A 15,608-nucleotide genomic window follows, 5' to 3' on the forward strand; every position below is an offset into this window, starting at 1 on the left:
GTAGGGGAAAGGGAGCTGGGGGTTCTGGGGACAGCAGGGTGACCATGAGCCAGCACTGGCCCTTGTGGCCAGGAAGCCAATGGGACCTGGGGTGGGTTAGAAGGGGGTGGTCAGTAGGTCAGAGAGGTTCTCCTGCCCCTCTGCTCTGCCCTGGGGAGACCACACCTGGAATATTGTGTCCAGCTGTGGCCCCTCAGTTCCAGCAGGACAGGGAACTGCTGGAGAGAGTCCAGCGCAGCCACCAAGATGCTGGAGGGAGTGGAGCATCTCCCGTGTGAGGAAAGGCTGAGGGAGCTGGGGCTCTGGAGCTGGACAAGAGGAGACTGAGGGGGGACTCATTCATGGGGATCAGTATGGAAAGGGGGAGTGTCAGGAGGATGGAGCCAGGCTCTTCTGGTGACAACCAGTGACAGGACAAGGGGCAATGGGTGCAAACTGGAACACTAGACGTTCCACTTAAATATGAGAAGAAAGTTCTTCCTGGTGAGGGTGTCAGAGCCTGGCCCAGGCTGCCCAGGGGGTTGTGGAGTCTCCTTCTCTGCAGACATTCCAACCCGCCTGGTTCCTGTGTAACCTCATCTGGGTGTTCCTGCTCCATGGGGGGATTGCACTGGATGAGCTTTCCAGGTCCCTTCAACCCCTGACACTCTGGGATTCTGTGATAAAGTCAGGATGGGATTAAACAGCTTGTGCTTTAACGTCCCTTTTCTTTTTCCTCACACCGCTGACCCTTCTCCTCCTCCCTCTGCTTCCTGGGAAAAGCTGGGTTTGGGATTGAGTCCTTAATTCAGGGACTAATTATAGTAGGAGCCTTGGTGCATGTCGGGGCAGTTCATAAGGAGATGTTTTAAAGCGTGGGAATGGGGAAACCAGCCAAAGTTGCAAGTGTTCTCCACAAAAAAGATAAAACATTTGAGGGTTAAAAGGGCAATAGGAACAATCCTTTAGCACTTACTGAATTTTGCAAGGGAAGCTGTTGGTAACATAAGGATTTTTTTGGTTTGGAACTTACATAATACAGGAAAGTGAGAAGGATGGCGGGAACAAAGGTCATTTTCTCTCTTGGGCACACGTGCCGTATTTCTAGGCTGATAGCACGTAAAATACTGGGAAGACACAGAGTTCGTATTAATCAGTGTATGAATTTTGCAGGGTACAACTGAGATCGAGATTAGAAAGAAACCCGGCGGGTCTCTCTTGGTCTCGATGGATCAGGTGAACGCGTCCTATGGAAGGAAGGACCGAACCAACAGCGTGATGACCGGCTTGACCAACACCCTTGTTGAGGGTGGGTATGGCTGGAAGCGGCCATTTGGGGTTTGCCAGCCCGTAGGGATCGGTTGCCCTCTCGTGGTGTGTTGTAGGAAGACAGAGAAGCTCGTAGGAGGGTTCACAGCACATCTGCCCTGGGTTCCATGTGCCGGCCGCCCCTCTGCTTGTCACAGAACGCGGGTACAACCGTGTGTCCACTCGCTTGCCCACGACCATGTCGAATGGTGACGCTGATCTTCACGGGATGGCTCCAGAGTGGTCAGAGGGATGGAAACGACGTATGGGATGGGGAGTGCGGGTTTGGGTCAGGCCCCATCTGCTCAGGCGAGTGCTGCACAGCAGAGATGCATTTGGAGCCTGGGGTGCCTGTCGGAATGTGCCGGCGCTTCCGACAGACACAGTTCAGCCATCCCTGGTACGTCTTTACGTAGCGGTTTTGCCTAAACCCGCTTCTTTTGAGTCATTAGTGATACAGAAGTATTTGTTAGACTTTATTTTAATTGCGTTTGCATCTGAATTATATAGATACAGAGATAAAGACAACAAAGAGTTGTTGGTTTACAATTATGAATATGCAGAGTAGAATCTCCACAAGTAAAACGAGGTCTGATGCGGGTGTTTTGTCTTATGCCGGCTCCCAAGGACTGGACGGACCCTCCTTTGCCTACAGGCCGTGGGAGAAAAGGGTTTAAGCTCCACTAAGAGCTGCGATGTGGCAGCTGTGAAAGAGAACGGACAGCGCACCAAGACGAGGTTTCCCAAAATGTGATGCAGGAGCCAGCGAGAATGTACGAACAGCAGCCATATGAGGTTGATGATCTCCAATTCCTGCTGTCTCCTGCAATCAAATTGTATAAAACTAAATATACTTAGAAACAGTGAGGTTCTGCCGCTGCCTCCCTCCCGCGCAAACGCCTACGGGGCTACGGTTCCTCGGTTTTAACTTTAGAAATGCCAAGGCAACTGAATCCCAAGCAACCAGAGAACCAATGAGGAGCAGAGCGCAGCGGTCCGTTCCCTACCCGTGCGGATAGAAACCTTCAGCAGGAACGGCTGGGTAACCTCGCATGGAGCTGTTGCAAGTCAAAGAACACAGGGGGAACTCCTCATCTTTATTTTTCATTCCCCCTGAGTACTTGAAATAAGCCAGTTTGGAAAGAAACCACACGCAGCATTTGATTTCTGTCAATGGACGTGGTTTGTCTTAATCAGGTTATTCCTGCTAAAAACCCATCGCAGCATTATGTCATTTATTTCCTCTTTTAGACCGTGTCTGCGTTCAGCGCCGAATTCATTAAAGTTATTTAAAAACCGGCACCAAAGACGGTTTAGAATCTGTAACTTCAATTTAAACCGTTTTACCTTGATCAGTTCTGAGTTCAGTATAGTTGATGTATAATAATTTGGATGGAATCAGAGGATCCACATGGGGCTGTGGGGTCAGAGCTGCAGTTCCCGGTCACCTCGTGCGGACGTGATGGGTACGAGGGAAAAGTCGGTGAAGCTCAGGACAAAGACTTTTTGTGGCCATTTGCACAATTGGCCGTGGACTTGACATTCATGGCTTAGTAACTCTTTGTTTTAAGCTATTGCCAATCCTGGAGTTTTGAGTGTTACACATACATACGGCAAAATGTATCTCAAACCCAAGAATATTGAATTATTGTGCAAGCAGGGAGACACAAGGCACTATTTGAGCCGTGCGGAGCATCAGGTGGACCCAGCAGCGTTAGAGGTGAGGCCTGAACCTGTTGCTGTTCTGTTTTGTCCCCGCAGAGCTGGAGGAGTCCCAGCGCAAGTGTCCCCCTTGCTGGTACAAATTTGCCAACACGTTCTTGATCTGGGAATGCCACCCGTACTGGATCAAGCTGAAGGAGATAGTGAACTTAATTGTCATGGATCCTTTTGTTGACTTGGCCATCACCATCTGTATTGTGCTGAACACGTTGTTCATGGCCATGGAGCACCATCCTATGACCCCGGAGTTTGAACACGTGCTCTCCGTAGGAAATCTGGTAAGAAATAGGCCTTACATAGTCGTAGAATTATTTTGGTTGGAAAAGACCTTTAAGATCATGGAGTCCAACCATTCACACACCCTTCGCACTGCCCCATGTCCTGAGAACCTCATGTCCGTCTGTCCAGCCCTCCAGGGATGGTGACTCCAGCACTGCCCTGGGCAGCCTGTTCAATGCCCCACAGCCCTTTGGGGAAGAAATTGTTCCCAAGATCCAATCTAAACCTCTTTCCCAGCCCCTTCCCCAGCTCTGTTCCCTCCTCTCAAGGTGCTTCTTGGTGCAAGGGGCCCAAAACTGCCCCCAGGATTCGAGGTTTGGCCTCCCCAGTGCCCGGTCCGGATCCGCTCCTGGGATGATACACGACTTGTTAATACGGACTTAGACTAAACCAGCGGCTGTTCCGGGCTCTGGGGGACACAGAGCAGCGTGAACTCGCCCTGGCCGTGCTCTGTTTGCTCAGGGTGCGCTTCCCTGGTCAGGATTTGTTTCTGTTAATTCCTGGTATACACCTGAGTAGCTTGGTGACACTTGTGCTGCATCAGGGGACAAACGACTGCTCAGCCAAGGCTGCAGTTTGAGTCGGCCTGACAAATGGCTTCGTTTGATCAGCAAATGAACAGAAGCGAAACTTTGCCTGGTCTTTGTCTCTCTCCAGGTTTTCACTGGAATTTTCACAGCAGAAATGTTCCTGAAGCTCATTGCCATGGATCCCTACTATTATTTCCAGGAAGGCTGGAACATCTTTGATGGCTTTATTGTCTCCCTCAGTTTAATGGAGCTGAGTCTAGCAGACGTGGAAGGACTTTCTGTGCTGCGATCTTTCCGATTGGTATTTCATTTTCCATATTCCATATTCCAGTCCTTTTTGAATGTTGCTGTCTTGGGGCTTCTGGAAAGCTTTTCAAAGGCCAAGCCTACTTTGGGTTTGGTTTTGGGGAGGACAGGGGTGGAATAGTGTTATATTTTCGGTCTCTTCTTGCTTCACAACTGCTGTTTATGAGATGTGAGCAACAGCCCATTGCACGTAGGCAGTGGACGATATTTTGGTGGGGAGCACTTAATGTGGATGGGGATGAACCATCTTAGAACGCACTCCTTATTTCCTGTGGTCAAAATTGGGTATGTTGTATGTTACAGTACAACAAAAGTGCTGAATACCTACAGTCTTCACGTGCTTCAACTTCAGCTTTTGCCAATTAAATGATGAAAACTCCAGGTTAGATTTTTGGGTGCAGAGAACCACAACTGCGGTCAGATTTTCCAAGGAGCTCCTGCTTATATCCAGCTTTAGAAATTATGTCTCCAAATGAGATTCTCTGGAAATTAAACTTTGATTGTGTGTGGTGGGTAGGGCAGGAAAACGAGTCCTTTGTTCCAGAGGAAAATGAGAAGCATTCGGGAAAGAAAAGTAAATTGTTGTGATGCGCATCCTTCACATAAATCCCCTTGTTCCTTAATGGTGCGAAGTTTGCAAAGCAAAAAGCAGCTCAGTGCTTTTCCTGTGTAAAAGGAGATCACTGGGGGTTGGGTAACGAGGTGCAAAACACAGGAGGCCAAATTGAAGGAGCTCAGCATTCCTTGTGCCCACTGACTTCAGCAGCAGAAACACGGGGTTATGTTCCCATAAAACACAAGCCGGTTGATGTTTAGAAAGTTCAGCCTGATTTTCCTCTCTGTTTAAGATGAAATTAAGCGTCATTTTTCTGGTTTGTGGTGTTTTTTTGGGTTTGTTTTGTAGCTGAGAGTCTTCAAACTGGCCAAGTCCTGGCCCACTCTGAACATGCTGATCAAAATCATCGGTAACTCAGTGGGCGCTTTGGGGAACTTGACCTTGGTGCTGGCCATCATCGTCTTCATCTTCGCCGTGGTGGGCATGCAGCTCTTCGGCAAAAACTACAAGGAGTGTGTCTGCAAGATCAATCCGGAGTGTGAGCTACCCCGCTGGCACATGCACGATTTCTTCCACTCCTTCCTTATTGTCTTCCGTGTGTTGTGTGGGGAATGGATTGAGACCATGTGGGATTGTATGGAAGTGGCGGGCCAGGCCATGTGCTTGATTGTCTTCATGATGGTCATGGTCATCGGAAATTTAGTGGTCAGTAAATGGTTACTGATGGGCTTTCTTGGTTGCCTCTGGGTGGGGTAGAACTTGGGGAGACCACCGGACTTGGGGAGTCTCTTGGGGTCCTTCGTGGCCTCTGACGTATGAACAGTCCTGTTGACTTTGTGTCCTGGTCTCTTCCTTTCCCCTTATCTTTCCAATCATCTTTCCGATCTAAAGGAAAGGGGTGGCGGGAAGTGAGGGGATAACGGGGAGCGTCTGCCGTGTTTTATTGCCGCCTTGCCTTAAACCTTGATGCTTTGGTAGCGCAATATTAAGGATGTGATTCCCCTTATAAGGCCCATAAACAGTTGCCCGCAAATAAGGCGTCCAAGCCCTTTGCAACAAAAGCTGGAGGTACAAAACCCTTAGGCAAAGGAGACAGGCCCACACTTGGCCTGGGGGCGTAAAAGCAGCTTAAAAGGAGCAAAACCTGGCTTTTCAAATGCCAGGAGAGGGAAGAATTAGATATGCAGGGGAACGTCCTGAAGTGTTAAAATCAAGTTGGACATTTCCTCTGAGATCTGCCCATTGGCTCGGTCACACTGTGTGTGGGAGTGGGCTGGTGCAGCTCCCCGGCCTGTTGTGCGGGAGGTTAGGCTGGATCAGGATGGTTCCTTCTGGGCTTAAATTTTAGGAAGAAAAAAGCTATGGAGGAAAATGTAAGAATGGCATAGAGTAAACAGTTGCATGTCTTAAAAGTAGTGGTGAGAGCTCTCTCTGAAAGGGCTCGTCTTGCCAAGAGGTTTTGACAACATAAATCCTGGCGACTATCACTAGGGCAAGGAAGTAGAGCTGGGAGCAATCACCCAAAATGCCTGGATTTGGCGCACGTCATTCGAGCCAGAGGTGGGATCCAATTGAACTTGGCAGCTGCTCAAATCCCTCTCTAATATCTGCAGTCAGAGTCCGTTTTTCCAGTCCCGAAGCTGCTGGGACCAGGCGGTTGTGCTGCGCGGGCTTTCCCCGCGCGTGGAACGTGTTGTGGGACCAGCGCCCTGTTCCTTGAGCCCTCCGCAGGTCTGCGGGACACCGGAGCTGCTCCTCGGTGTGTTCGGAGACTCTGCAGGTGGTTTAAACCCTCATATTCGGCTGTAGAAACATGACCCTTGTGTGTCAGCTCTGCCAAGCGTGACCTCTTCTCTTTCAGGTGCTGAACCTCTTCTTGGCCTTGCTCCTGAGCTCCTTCAGCGCCGACAACCTGGCAGCGACAGATGACGACGGGGAGATGAACAACCTGCAGATTTCCGTCATCCGCATCAAGAAGGGCATCGCCTGGACCAAGGCAAAAGTGCGCGAGTTCATGCAGGCTCATTTCAAGCAGAGAGAGGCGGATGAGGTCAAACCCTTGGACGAGCTCTACGACAAGAAGGTGAACTGCATCGCTAACCACACGGGCGCCGACATCAACAGAGACATTGATTTTCAGAAGAACGGCAACGGCACGACGAGCGGAATTGGGAGCAGCGTGGAGAAGTACATCATAGATGAAGATCACATGTCGTTCATCAATAACCCCAATCTCACCGTCCGGGTGCCTATTGCTGTAGGTGAATCGGATTTTGAAAACCTCAACACGGAAGATTTCAGCAGTGATACAGATCCTGATGGCAGCAAAGAGGTAGGAGGAAACGCTACATATTCATTCAGTCATTTGACCCTCGTGTGAGTGTCTGGAAGCATCTTGGGAGGGAGAACTAGATAGTCCAGCACAAGACTTCAGTTTATATTATAATGTTGACTTTGCACTTGAAACAGAAGTTTCTTGTGCTATGGAGAGCCACAAATAAATATATATAATATAAATACTTCATGCTGTCTGTCCTGTTAACATGAGATGCAAAGTGGGTCACGATCTTAACAAGGTGAATTTAGGAAACAACTTCCATTGCAGTAAATCTGGGGAACGTATTGCTGAGTCACCACAAAGTCTGATATTTGTTGGGAATTAATTATAGATTGGATTGGTTTTTATTTTGTATCCAAGAAACTAGATGACACCAGCTCCTCTGAAGGCAGCACCATCGATATAAAGCCCGAGGTAGAAGAAGTCCCCGTGGAGGCACCGGAGGAGTATCTGGACCCAGACGCCTGTTTCACAGAAGGTAAGAGGACTCTGAGGGTAGAAAGAAGCCTCTGAGGTGTTACCGGGACCTGTGGCTGCTGTAAACTTACCTTAAGCTTAGGGCTCAGTCTAGATCAAGGCTGGCTCTCAGTTTATTTTGAGACCCTTCTTGGACCCTGCATTGCAGGGGAACTAGTTTAGAAGAAGTTGCAAATGAAGGCCTTGGAGATGTAGCTGCCATTGCCAGGATCCAGATGACCAAGGGCATGTGGAGGATTTGTACGACTGATGCCATGAGAAGCGGAACAATCAAGGCCTTTGGCACCATATCCCACAGCATCTCCTGGAGAAGCTGCGGCTCATGGCCTGGATGGGTGGACTCTGCGATGGATAAAGAACTGGCCCAAAGAGTTGTGGTGAATGGAGACAGATCCCGTTGTTGACCGCTCACGAGTGGTGTCCCCAGGGCTCAGTATTGGGGCCAGTTCTCTGTAATCTCTTGATCAGTTATCTAGATGAGAGGATGAAGTGCACCCTGAGTAACTTTGCAGATGACACCAAATTGGGTGCAGTGTTGATCTGCTGGAGGGTGGGAAGGATCTACTGAGGGATCAGGATCCATGGGCTGAGGCCACTTGTCTGAGGTTCAACAAGGCCAAGTGCCGGGTCCTGCACTTGGGTCACAACAACCCCATGAACGCTGCAGCGGGGGAAGAGCGGCTGGAAAAGGCCCTGGGGGTGTTGGTGACAGTGGCTGAACATGAGCCAGCGTGTGCACAGGTGGCCAAGAGGCCACCAGCATCCTGGCTGGTCCCAGCACTGGTGTGGCCAGCAGGCCCAGGGCAGTGACCGTCCCTGTGCTGGAACTGGGGAGGCCAAACCACCCATCCTGGGGGCAGTTTTGGGCCCCTCACGCCAAGAAAGAGCTTGAGGTGCTGGAGCGAGTGGAGAGAAGGGAAGGGAGCTGGTGAGGGGCTGGAGCACAAGTGTGATGGAGACTGAGGGACCTGGGGGTTCAGCTGGAGAACAGGAGCTGAGGGGAGACCTTCTGATCTCTGAACTGCCTGAAAGGAGCTTGGAGCCAGGGGGGTCGGGCTCTGCTCCCCAGGAACAAGCGCCAGGAGTAGAGGAAACGGCCTCAAGTTGCACCAGGGGAGGTTGAGGTTGGATCTGGGGAACAATTTCTTCCCCAAAGGGCTGTGGGGCATTGAACAGGCTGCCCAGGGCAGTGCTGGAGTCACCATCCCTGGAGGGATTTAAAAGGCGTTTAGACGAGGTTTAGGGACATGGTTTAGTGCTGGAGTTGGGTTATAGTTGGACTCAATCCTGAGGGTCTCTTCCAACTGGAATGATTCTATGAACCTGGCTTCAAGTTGAGTGTTTTCCTCTCTGTCGCTGGCCTCAGGAGCTGATCCGTTACAGGTATTCCCATGGCAAAGATGTTTTAAATGGTTCAAGGTTATTTTATCAGCAAGTTTTCCATTCCTCTTCTGTCAAGTGCCTGGATTCCTCACCAAGTATAACGAGCTTAATCTGCTCAGGAATCGATGTTAGTTCAGGTGCCCAGTGGAGAAAGGAACCATCAAATTCTCAAGAAAACAGGTGTTTTAACTGAAACTCAGCGTTTTTAAATAGAATTGGCATCAAAACTGCTTCTAGACAATGACAGTTTTATGTTCCTACGTTATTTTGTTGTTACCTAAGGGAATCGGGGCTCGTTCTGTCCCCGTTGCAGGTTGCATGCAGCGCTGCAAGTGCTGCCAGGTGAACATCGAGGAGGGGCTGGGGAAGTCGTGGTGGACCCTGCGGAAAACGTGTTTCCTGATCGTGGAGCACAACTGGTTTGAGACGTTCATCATCTTCATGATCCTCCTGAGCAGCGGCGCCCTGGTGAGTCGAACACAGACACCGCGTCGCTCGGCCGCGTTCATCCAGCGAGTGTTATTCGGGAAAGGGGTCCGGAGGAAATGGGGTGAAGCAGCGAGCTGGGGGGATTTCTGCTTGGAAAACAAACCAGCTCCATTGTGGTGGGTACAAAAGCCTTTATTTAATGATTTTTATTTAGTTTAAATTAAGAATAAAGACCAAAAGCCTGCAAATCTGGGTTCTGATCATAGCTTGACTAGGAACGTGAAGGTTTTGGACGAAGCCAGCCTGTATCTATGTCTCATTTTCACCTTCCTTTCCCTTTGCTCACTTTCCCATCTCTGCAGAACTTCTTGGCCTTATAGTGTCACATAGACACAAATAACTCTATATATTATGTATATGTGATACAATTATATCATAATCACTATATTTGCTTTCATGCAGTACACCCAGTGTTTAGCAGATGGGGTCATACAACTTGAAGCCACCTTAGGAGCTTTAGGCCAGAAGTCCCCACCAATCCAGATCCCGCAGCAGTAGCCTGATTTTCTCTACCAGCGCAGCTTTCATAGTAATTAACACTCAGATTGCCAATTAACTCGGCCCTTTTGGATGTGCTGAGCTGCAGAGAAAACCCACTTGTGTCTATTACTGTAGTGACAGCAGTTGCTGAAGGTTTAGATATAAAATGGAATAAAATCCCATATAACGACATGGTTACCTTGTTATTTCCCAGGCTTTTGAGGATATTTACATAGAGCAGAGGAAAACCATCCGGACTATCCTGGAGTACGCGGACAAGGTCTTTACGTACATCTTCATCCTGGAGATGCTGCTCAAGTGGTGTGCGTACGGCTTCGTCAAGTTCTTCACCAACGCCTGGTGCTGGCTGGATTTCCTCATCGTGGCTGTATGTATCCTCTCCTCATTTCTGGGTGGAAAACAAAACGGGAGGTAGAAAAACACCGGGGTAATGTTTTCTCTGGAGAAATGTCCTCACCAAATCGTGTGGTTAATGAGGATTTAGTCTCGGGTATCTGCGTGTTTCCAAAACAAGGGTGAAATCCTTAAGCCCTTTGAGTATTGCTCGTGTTTCCCCTACAATTTCTGCCTCAGAGACACTTTTGCTCCGCTGAAAAGGTTATTTCGAAGGGGTCTGCACACAGGTTGAGCTGCTGGATGGTGTTAACAGTGAGAGCACTTGTGCAGGTGCGATATTCCTCGGTGACACCTTCTGTAATCAATTATTTGCATTGTTAACCATGGGGGGATGATGAGACAGGCAGAATCTTCCCATCCTACCATGTTCTGAGCGCTGGGTGCGGATAGTTGTGCAAACTCGAGTAGTTTGAAAGCGTATTATGCAAGACGAGCTCAACGTCATCCTTCTGTTAACAAGACATAATGGCCACGAGAGAAGAAGCAGGATCATGTCAAACCAGGAGGTTTGGTGATCAGAGATCACAGCGTGAACGAGGGACACGGACGGGCTGGGATTCCTCTGCCGAGGGAGAATACACTTGAAAATTAAGTCAATAGAGAGAGGTGTTGGTAATAAATTTGGCTCTGAAGCACAGCAAAGGCATTTAAAATAAATGGAATTTGTGCTGTCAAAAGCGGCAGAAAGTGTTGGAATTCAATAGGACTCGAAGTGCGAAGAATTTCAAACCAAGGAACTTTAGAATCCCAAGTGCTTGGAGTCTTAAAACATTTCAGCGTGTCCCGTTGTGAATCAGTGTCCTTAGTGAACGCCCCAGGCGAGAATAAAATCCCTCTGCTCTGCCCTGGGGAGACCACACCTGGAATATTGTGTCCAGTGGTGGCCCCTCAGTTCCAGCAGGACAGGGAACTGCTGGAGAGAGTCCAGCGCAGCCACCAAGATGCTGGAGGGAGTGGAGCATCTCCCGTGTGAGGAAAGGCTGAGGGAGCTGGGGCTCTGGAGCTGGACAAGAGGAGACTGAGGGGGGACTCATTCCTGGGGATCAAGATGGAAAGGGGGAGTGTCAGGAGGATGGAGCCAGGCTCTTCTGGTGACAACCAGTGACAGGACAAGGGGCAATGGGTGCAAACTGGAACACAGGAGGTTCCACTTAAATCTGAGCAGAAACTTGTTCCTGGTGAGGGTGGCAGAGCCTGGCCCAGGCTGCCCAGGGGGTTGTGGAGTCTCCTTCTCTGCAGACATTCCAACCCGCCTGGACACCTTCCTGTGTAACCTCATCTGGGTGTTCCTGCTCCATGGGGGGATTGCACTGGATGAGCTTTCCAGGTCCTTCCAACCCCTGACACTCTGGGATTCTGTGAAATTGTTCTAAGCTTCTTGTTTGGACAATTTTGAATACAATTCAGTTATGACAAGTCACTGTGTGGTGACATTATCACTTGGAAATACTTCTGAGTAGGCAGAGGAACTGTGCTTGGAACCCAGGGCAGGAGTGACTGGAACTGTCCTATAGACATCTATAAAATTTCCTATAGAAAACTGCATTTTAATTATATTTTAAGTCCTCTGTGATCCCCTTAACACCTTTCTTGAAGTATTAAATTCTGATAAATAACCCCGTGCCCGTCCCGCTTTTGAGGAGAGCGTTCCAGCAGAGGCAATTCTTTGGGGTATTGAATTAAAGAGCCGACCAGCAGCCGAGCACAGAAATAGTGTTGCCAGGCATTCTGCTTCACAGTGTGAGTTGAGTTCCAGCCGCTGGGAGCAAAGTGCAGTTTAATTGTCAGATTTGGTGCACGTTTTGTTTTCATCCCGAGTACCTGGTTGCTGGGGGAGTAAAGATAAGGACCCTCCCTATCAGGTAACACGTTGGAACGAGCGCACGTGGACCAGGGCTTGAGGAAGAATTCCTCTTTTCACTTGGTGTCTCAGGCAGGAGAGCGGCACGTTTTCATGTGCAAAAATATGAATTTGAGATGCCAAAATATCAGTCAGCAAGATCGCAGCTATTCGTTAAATCAAACTTCTTTTTGACAAATTTTTAATGTGACACAAACGGGGTTCGAGTGAAGTCAGGCTGGCAGAATAAGCCTTTGCGTCATAACAACGCTCTTGAATGGTATTTTCCAGGTTTGCTAGCGTTGTCAAACAACCCTCCTCTGAGCCCCAAAGCTTGCTGGGTGTATTGGTGAAGACAGAGTCTTTTTCTGGGTAATATGAAGGCTCGTGCTCTGCAGTCAATGTGGGATTCCCTTTGTCAGCCGTCGGCGCTGCGGTGTGTCTGTCCCAGAGAATCAAACTCAAAAGACCCATGAAAGTTAAGCTGGGCTTTAGTGGGTTGATTTACTGCAGACGGAGTCGTTATCGCGAGGGAAGAAGCTCTAAAAGTGACGATTCAGTGTGTTATATTTACGGGGTAAATCGCTGTGGTTCTTTGTTTATGGCCTCTGATCCCATCCGTATTTTGGAATTCGGGAGCAGGAATTCCATGGCCCCATGTTGCCGTGGGCTCCATCCCGTCCTAATTAGGCCCATCACAAAGACTTTGTCATAAACCTCTGGGACACCCGGCGTGTTTGAATCGGTGTCAGTTTAAAATCAGAAAACCCCATGGAAAACCAGAGCGCGTTGCCGTGTATTGTGGCCATTTATCTTGGAGACAGAAGCAGTGTGAAGCACAGGCAAAAGCAGTAAAATAAGATTAAATCATATAAATTGATAAGATAAAGATAAGTTGAACGTTTTCCTTCTTGCTCCTGCATTTGAAATCTGGTCCTGGAATGTGTGGAATAACGAGCATCGTTATAATTAATTTCACATTATTATCTTAATATCAATTTTTAAATAATAAATAGGAAGTGGCCTATTCTGAGAATTAACCTGAAAATCCCACCTGTTCTAAGAGGAGGTCTCATGTTTGTCCGTTATTTGTTGCGGTATATTGATGTCTTGTTTCTTTCCCGTAAGAAAGGTTGACATATCTGGTTCTTATCTGTGTCTGTGACGTGATCCCGGCCAAAAGCAGAGAATAGTGGGATGCTGGCGCAGTGGTGTCTGTAGATATTATTCACAAATGGCCAAGTCATGTCTGATCTGATCTAAAGCGTTTTCCGTTGGTTCGCATCGGAACGGACGGCGGCCCCGAACACACGGGCCAGCTCCCAAAGTAGATGGGTTTAGGCTATTGGTAACATGGGGTTTAATCCTGCGGACGCTGAGCCGCGCTTGGTACCGCTGCTCAAGGATATTGGGTAGTTCAGAGGGGTAGAGCCTAAATGGAAATGGAAATGGGGTTGTTCCCAGTGGCAGGAGCCTGTTGAGGGTTTGATTGCGGGGTGACAGTAAAACTATGCAGGTATATTGTTAACCCCTTCTCCCCCCTCGACCCCGCACTCTTCCCCATTCCCACAGGTGATCGGCAGGGAAAGAAGGACAGAGAGGAGGAAAATTTAAAATGTTTTACTAATGCTACTAATAAAAATAGAGAAAATAATACAAAATATACAAAACCCATCTTTAAAGTCCCGGCAACTGCAGGGCAGGCACCCGAAGGCCTGGACTGGACTCTGCAGCCAATGGAACTGGATTCAGTCTGTCACTGGGCCTCAGTTCACAGGGATGACTAGCAAGGTCCTCTCCTAATGTTGACCATAAGGAAAAGGGACAAGATCCTTGTGATCTCCCACTTTTATATGAAGTATCCAAGTGAATGGATGAGCAGGTAGTGAGGTGACTGCGAACTGGCTGGAGGGAAGAAGCCAGAGAGTCGTGGTCAATGGGCAGAGTCCAGTTGAGGCCTGTACCCAGTGCAGTGCCTCAGGGGCAGTGCTGGGGCCGGGATTATTCAATATATTCATCAACGATTTGGACAAGGGAATAGAGTGACTGTCAGCAAGTTTGCTGGTGACACCAAGCTGGGAGGAGTGGTGACACTGAAAGCTGTGCTGCCATCAGAGACCTGGACAGGCTGGAGAGCTGGGCGGGGAACAATTTAATGAAATAGAACAAGGGCAAGTGTAGAGTCTTGAATCTGGGCAGGAACAAGCCCAGGTTCCAGTGTAAGTTGGGGAATGAGATGTTGGAGAGCAGTGTAGGGGAAAGGGAGCTGGGGGTCCTGGGGACAGCAGGGTGACCATGAGCCAGCACTGGCCCTTGTGGCCAGGAAGCCAATGGGACCTGGGGGGGGTTAGAAGGGGGTGGTCAGTAGGTCAGAGAGGTTCTCCTGCCCCTCTGCTCTGCCCTGGGGAGACCACACCTGGAATCTTGTGTCCAGTTGTGGCCCCTCAGTTCCAGCAGGACAGGGAACTGCTGCAGAGAGTCCAGCGCAGCCACCAAGATGCTGGAGGGAGTGGAGCATCTCCCGTGTGAGGAAAGGCTGAGGGAGCTGGGGCTCTGGAGCTGGACAAGAGGAGACTGAGGGGGGACTCATTCCTGGGGATCAATATGGAAAGGGGGAGTGTCAGGAGGATGGAGCCAGGCTCTTCTGGTGACAACCAGTGACAGGACAAGGGGCAATGGGTGCAAACTGGAACACAGGAGGTTCCACTTAAATCTGAGCAGAAACTTGTTCGTGGTGAGGGTGGCAGAGCCTGGCCCAGGCTGCCCATGGGGTTGTGGAGTCTCCTTCTCTGCAGACATTCCAACCCGCCTGGTTCCTGTGTAACCTCATCTGGGTGTTCCTGCTCCATGGGGGGATTGCACTGGATGAGCTTCCCAGGTCCTTCCAACCCCTGACACTCTGGGATTCTGGGATTCTATACTCAGTTGGTCACTTTTTGGTCACCTGTTTCTGCCCCTCTCACGAGATGTGCATCCATTCTTATCAATGACCTCTCATTCCATTGCTGTGTTTACCAAAACATGTATCTGGCTTTTCAGGAAGATGCAGCTAATATCAAGCTGTAGCTGACAGACAAATTCACTCAAAGAGAAACGTGTTTTTAACAAACCCAGGCCAGAGCCCCAGCAGCCCCACAACCCCTGCGCACAGCGGGAATGAGCCCGACCACCCTCATCCTGGGGGCCGCTCGGTGTTGCAGGCAGAGCGACCGTCCCCGTCCTCGGGTGCCGGGCGGCAGGAGGTGGACTTGGCCGCCCCAGCGCCGCGTGTGACGGGGTCGGCGTTGGTGTGTTTCAGACAGTGTGGCAGCAGCACACTCGGCGCAGGCCCGTCCGGAGGCCGCAGCTCCGCTCAGCCCCAGCATCGCGAGACGAGTTGAGCACAGTTTGTGCAGTGTGTGTATTTATCTGTATTCTTTCCCATAGGTACCTTTAACATTTGTCTGGCTTAAGTTTAATGGGAGCCGCTGGGATCCTGCAGACAGTAAAGGGCGAGGGTAAGGT

At 49.6% G+C, this 15,608-nt stretch overlaps 1 protein-coding gene across 6 annotated transcripts in view; it reads left to right on the top strand.

Moving 5' to 3' along the window:
* SCN8A (sodium voltage-gated channel alpha subunit 8) overlaps positions 1-15,608 on the top strand; it is a 61,002-nt gene that overhangs the window by 32,786 nt on the left and 12,608 nt on the right. For all 6 annotated transcript variants that reach the window (XM_065043628.1, XM_065043629.1, XM_065043633.1 and 3 more), the window contains 8 exons: positions 1,153-1,288; positions 3,049-3,287; positions 3,946-4,119; positions 5,029-5,385; positions 6,542-7,012; positions 7,379-7,496; positions 9,192-9,346; positions 10,062-10,235. In XM_065043628.1, coding sequence (XP_064899700.1) covers positions 1,153-1,288; positions 3,049-3,287; positions 3,946-4,119; positions 5,029-5,385; positions 6,542-7,012; positions 7,379-7,496; positions 9,192-9,346; positions 10,062-10,235 — 1,824 coding nt within the window. The remainder of the gene's footprint in view (positions 1-1,152; positions 1,289-3,048; positions 3,288-3,945; positions 4,120-5,028; positions 5,386-6,541; positions 7,013-7,378; positions 7,497-9,191; positions 9,347-10,061; positions 10,236-15,608) is intronic.

The sequence above is a fragment of the Columba livia genome, chromosome 29 (genome assembly GCF_036013475.1).
Source record: "Columba livia isolate bColLiv1 breed racing homer chromosome 29, bColLiv1.pat.W.v2, whole genome shotgun sequence".
In the NCBI taxonomy this organism is placed as follows: Eukaryota; Metazoa; Chordata; class Aves; order Columbiformes; family Columbidae; genus Columba; species Columba livia.